At 34.0% G+C, this 5,726-nt stretch overlaps 1 protein-coding gene across 1 annotated transcript; it reads left to right on the forward strand.

Annotated features, from left to right (window-relative positions):
- Nucleotides 1–355: 355 nt before the first annotated feature.
- LOC134249609 (von Willebrand factor A domain-containing protein 5A-like) lies at nt 356–2,717 on the forward strand (the record flags this gene model as incomplete). The annotated part of the gene is made up of 5 exons (XM_062731949.1): nt 356–491; nt 1,020–1,113; nt 1,455–1,657; nt 1,906–2,131; nt 2,521–2,717. Coding segments are annotated over exons 2-5 (678 nt in total), but the record flags the coding sequence as incomplete, so codon positions are not given.
- Nucleotides 2,718–5,726: the final 3,009 nt, after the last annotated feature.

A 5,726-nucleotide genomic window follows, 5' to 3' on the forward strand; every position in this document is an offset into this window, starting at 1 on the left:
TCTTAAGTACATGTATGAGTTTTTATGCAATTTAATTAAAAGCACAATTTTCACATACGCTTTCATTCTCATTTTCTTGGTAGAGGTAAATCATTAACATTTAGCTCTCAGTGTTTTATTTTTTCACAAGGACAATAGGAAAAATAAGGTTTTTTCCCTGTGTTCAGGTGCTCATTTAAAAAAAACTTTTCAACTGTAAAAAAATAATAATAAATGCCTCCACCTGTATTATGATATTGGTGCACTGTATATTGCATTACTTTTTGAACGACCCTTGTATATATGAAAGGGTTTCTTCCTGTTTGCTATATTATACATGAAAGGGTACTATAGGATGTATCTATTTTTAGACATGAAGTGGTTTTTCCTTTTGTGCGTAGCACAAATCAACATAATTAAATCGAAGTGATGACGACTTATCTTCTTTAGCTTTCAAATAAATGACACGTTAAAAGATTTCCTTGTAAAATTCCTATTCCTCGATTCTTCAGGTAAGTAGATGTAAAGCTTTTTAAATGAGCTGTACTTGATTTTCTTTTATTGTGGACAAATTAAGTCGGTTTCATGAATATATTCAAGAACAATATATGATCAACTTGATAATAACCACATAGGTACACTTTATATATGTAATTTTCGTATCCTATAATAAACACCTGAAATGTAACAAATAATTTGTTGCACAAGTTTCTATGTTGTGTACGTTTAAGTTGTTTGATTTGGGATAATTTAAGGGGTGGTTGACTGTCCTAATAACACAATATATAATGACATGTAAATGTTTATGGTGCATGTCGTTATTTCCTGTAATTAGATATGAAGATATGAAGATGCTTATGTTGCTATAATCAATTGGTCATACTTTCCCTTATTCTATAATAATTTTTAATGAAGCCACTGTAACACAAACAGCAGATAGAGAAAAGGAATAGGATTGCATGTTTTATTCTAAATTCACAGGTTTACTTTACTGCAAATTCTTCCTTGTCTAAATGTATTTATATCTATGATTCAAACAGCAAATTGTAACCTTTAAGGGTGAGTTGCCACCTATAGCAGTCATGAGTCGTGGATCCAGGTATGGACTTATGTCACTGACCGAAAATCGTTGTGGTAAGTTACACATATTTAACAGGACATTGGATCGTGTGTATCTAGGATATTTAATGACAAAATATTTAAAAGATTTCCTTTGAGGTATTATCTTTATTTCCCATTTATATTACAAATGTGGTCTTGTTTAAACATTACAGACGTCAATCTCGATAATTTTTCATTCATATTGAGACGCCACCACTTGTCGGTGGAGAGCTACGAATTTTGTCGTATACTTGTCACTTAGGGTCATTGAGCAATAAGGGATCTTTTTATCCTTGATCGAGTCTTACACAAAAATCATATCCAACCACAAAATCATGCAATATCCTATGATTATTTATTTGTTTTTTTTACAGTTCCGTTGAAGAAAATCAACATCCAGGTGGCGATCCATGGATTTATCGCCAACGTGACCTCTGACCTTCAGTATGTTAACGACTCGGACGAGAACATTGAGACAGAGTTTGTCTTCCCACTGGACTCTGACGCAGCTGTTTACAAGTTTGAAGCCGAGATAGACGGTAGAACAATTGTAGCAGAAGTTCAGGAGAAATCAAAGGTTGACATACATATTTGTGTTCAACAATCATATATCATACATCTATTGCATAATATTATGAGAAATATGAAGATCTTTTCAGTCAAGATAAATCATATACTCCGAGAGCTTCACATTTTCCCAAACATTCATTTGGTTTCTCTTGCAAAAAACAGATAACACGTTGTATAGAATGAATATTATGAGTGTAATAAAATATACTTATTATATTTCATCTCATTTAAAAAATATATGATTTTTTGTGAAAGGCAAAAGAGACGTATCAAGATGCCGTTGCTGCTGGCCATACTGCCATGTACATGGGAGAAGATGACAACGCTGGAGATATATTTCGTCTCAAACTCGGAAATCTCCCGTCCAGGAAAGCAGCCAAACTCACATTTGCTTACGCAATGGAGCTGGATTTGTCATCTGATAAAACAGGAACATTTATGCTGCCAACAGTTCTAAATCCAAGATACGTTCCTGACTGTTGTAAGTCTGAGAGAATATTTTTCTCTCTATACGTTGCATCTAAATATCTAACTAAAAGGGTAAAATGGAAAGTGATTCGAAAATTATCAAAGGGAAATGGGAAAGGTGGAGATTACAATCAGTGATGGATGTATATTAAGCTACCAAATTCAAATGAACTGCTGTACATCCATTTAGCTTAAGCAGTGTTTTATGACTATAACATTACTCCTAATTCCTGGGTTTCCCCAAAAACTTTGATTTTCAAAAAGGAATGTGATAGGATAAACCAAACCATGCTTAAATATTAGATGCTTTTAATTCAAAAATAAAAACTCTATTTAAAATTCAAAATACCACTTTAAAATTAGCAGTGGGATATACCTCTTTGAATACTCTTTCTTTTAAAGCATCAAAAGATGAATCTAACTCTGAGGAGACTGACACAACAATGATAACATGTAAAACAACCGAAAGCGATTTTGGAATGATATACAGCGTAGACTTTACAATGAATTTAGAAGCTGTAGTTGCTGGAGGAAAAAACCTTATGGTTTCCGAACACAAGATGGAGTTTGATGTGGTGGCAGATACAATCGATAATAAGGTATAGGCTCACTATAAGATTTCCTTTTTGCTCATTTTTTATGTAAGGCATATGCATACTGACGGTTCTTTTTTAGGTCACCTGAGTAAACTCAGGTGACCTATTGCTATCTGTTTTCGTCCGTCGTCGTGCGTCATCTGTCGTCCGTCGTGCGTCGTGTGTTAACATTTGAACATTTTCAGCTTCTTCTCTGAAACCACTGAACCAATTTTAACCATATTTGGCATAAAGCATGTATGGGTGAAGGGGAACAAAATTGTGAATTTCATGATCCCTGCCCCCCTGGGGCCTGAGGGGTGGGGTCAAAACCACTAAAATTAATGCAATCTTTAAAAATCTTCTTCTTTACTCCTGGACATCAAGCAGTCAATCTGTTTGCATGATTGTAATCAGCAATGAGTCCTCTACCAAAATTGTGAAATTCATGGCCCTGGGGTCAGGGGTTCTAGTGCTAGGGAGGGGCTATATAGATTATATAGTGAAAATGCATTATTTCGTTGAAAATCTTCTCTGCTCCTGGGTATTAAATAAACCACCTAAGAACATAGTTATGATGAGCAAGAGTGCCTCTTCCAAAATTGTGAATTTTATGGCCCCGGGGTCAAGGGTTCTTGTCTTAGGGCGGGGCTCTATTGATTATATAGTGAAAATACATTATTTCTTTGAAAATCTTCTTCTCTGCTCCTGGGTATTAAATAAACTAACTAAGTACATTGTTATGATGAGCAAGATTGTCTCTACCAAAATTGTGAATTTTATGGCCCCAGGGTCAAGGGTTTTTGTTTTAGGGTGGGGCTCTAATGATTATATATTGAAATGCATGAATTCTTTGAACATCTTATCCTTTGCTCCTGGTTAATATGCTAATGATCTAATTACATATTTAAGGCCAGGATTTATTTTATTTTCAGTTTTATAAACTCTCCGCTCAAGGTTTAGAATTTTCAGAAAAAATAAAACAATTTTTTCTTTCCGATGTCAAATTTGAGTCGGGATCGAGATTTCAAATTTACAAAGTCGCACTTCCGGTTTTAAGATGAAACGGCGGGTAAATATTGCTAGATCTATCTGAGAAGATAGCTTGGTTTAGTGTAAAATTCATCGATTCGAGTGCCATTCAAAACGTTTCACCCTTTCAAAAGACAAATAAAATGCTGACGACTTTGTTGCACAATGACATGCTGGTGAGATAATTATGTATTAGTTTCAAAAGTATTTGTAAATTATTTTCCTCCCACAGGTTTTAAACTGCCAGTGGTAGCTATTGCATATTGTCAGCGACATTGTTTAGATCTCTGTTATAGCTTACAGTCTAAGCATCATTCTTCAGAAAAGGGTTGCTTATGCATCAGATGTGATGAATAAAACTATGGGAGAAGTTTAGTCCATTTAAGGAAGAAATAAACAATAACCTGAAGAAATAAAGAAAAAATTCAACTATTAAAAGGCAAAAATATACAAATATATACAGGCATGAAGTATCATTTGTATCAGCCAGTAAAATTATTTTACACTTAATTGAAAAAATGTTCACCCTACTCCCTAATACTCCCTGACTGTTTTATGATAGGAATTATATAATTTTAGGCATCAAGTAAATTTTAGAACAATGCTTACACATTCACCTAACACATATTAAAAAAATGAAGATGTATTGAAAGACATTTAAAGAATTGATTTTTTAAAATACATATCGACCAACATCACAAAATTTATATAACTGGCCCAAACTGGCAGATGATGAAATAAGCAATGTTCTACATTCGTATTTTTAAGCATTATGTGTCCAGTGGTAAGGTGCCTATTAGAATGGCATAAAAAAAGAATGTACAAATGTTAATAATTGATTTATCACAAAAAAAAAATTTCTTCTCAATCGGGACATTTTTATTCTCATGTTCATAACTAAACCTAAACATAAAAAAATGCTGGCCTTGTAATGAAGAAAGGGGCCTCTTTCAAAATAGATAATTTCAGGGCCGCTGGGTCAGGGGTACCAGGGGGGTACTTTGACTAAAAATAAATTAATGCTTTGAAATCTGCCCTTTGATAAGCAATGGTGCCTCTTTCCAAATTTGTGAATTTCATGGCTTTTGGATTAAAACACGAACCAAATACAATCACTGGAAAGTTGTTGCATGATACTCAGGTGACCTATAAGGCCCGTGGGCCTCTTGTTATGTTCATATAAAATTTTGTCATGCCATTGAAATTCATTGTAAATGGTAAAATATTTTTTTCTGTGAGAATTGAAATTGTCCTATGCACAAAATGAACTTTTACTCTCCTTTTCCTTCTGTATTCTCTGATTTAAAGTTAATATTTCCGGAAAGTAAATGATCATTAAAAAATACAATTGAGGATATGATTATTAATCAAAGTTTTTTATGATTTGAATCATTCGCGCACTCAAATTAAAGAAGCTGGGAGCAGTTTATGTATAAACCTTAATGTCGATGTCCCAGGTTAAAGGTTTTTTGTGCAGATTTCCATATCAATCAGAGGTTCATGGATGATGCTCATAGTGTGTAGAGAGCAGTTTCATTTCAAAGTGACAATAATTCCTATGTTGTTAAAACTTGCTTGAATGATATATCCAAGGATGCTCACTTCCAGGCTTGCTTCAGATGCTGTATGTGACCTACATTTTCCGGATGAGTAACTAGGTTAAAGTTCAGGGTTCATTTTAAGCACTGTGACTATAAAGCTTATGTGGACAAAACTTGCATTGATTATTAACTAAGGACGCATACTCCTGGACTTGATTCGCATACTAGATGTGACCTATATTTTCCAAACGATATTGGCCAAGTAAAGGTTTTGCAGCAGAATCTTATGTAAGGGATTATTTATTTTACTTAGACAACCCTTGCATGGTAAAGATACATCTAGGAATGCTCATTACCAGGATTGCCTCGGATGGGTTGTCAAATATTTTGCAGCAGGTTAATTTTTAAGTTAATATAGGACCTATGTTGACCAAACACGTTTGTATATACAAGGTATACT

This window comes from Saccostrea cucullata, unplaced genomic scaffold, assembly GCF_032062105.1.
Source record: "Saccostrea cucullata isolate Sc308-1 unplaced genomic scaffold, CSIRO_AGI_Scuc_v1 ctg22094, whole genome shotgun sequence".
Lineage (NCBI taxonomy): Eukaryota > Metazoa > Mollusca > Bivalvia > Ostreida > Ostreidae > Saccostrea > Saccostrea cuccullata.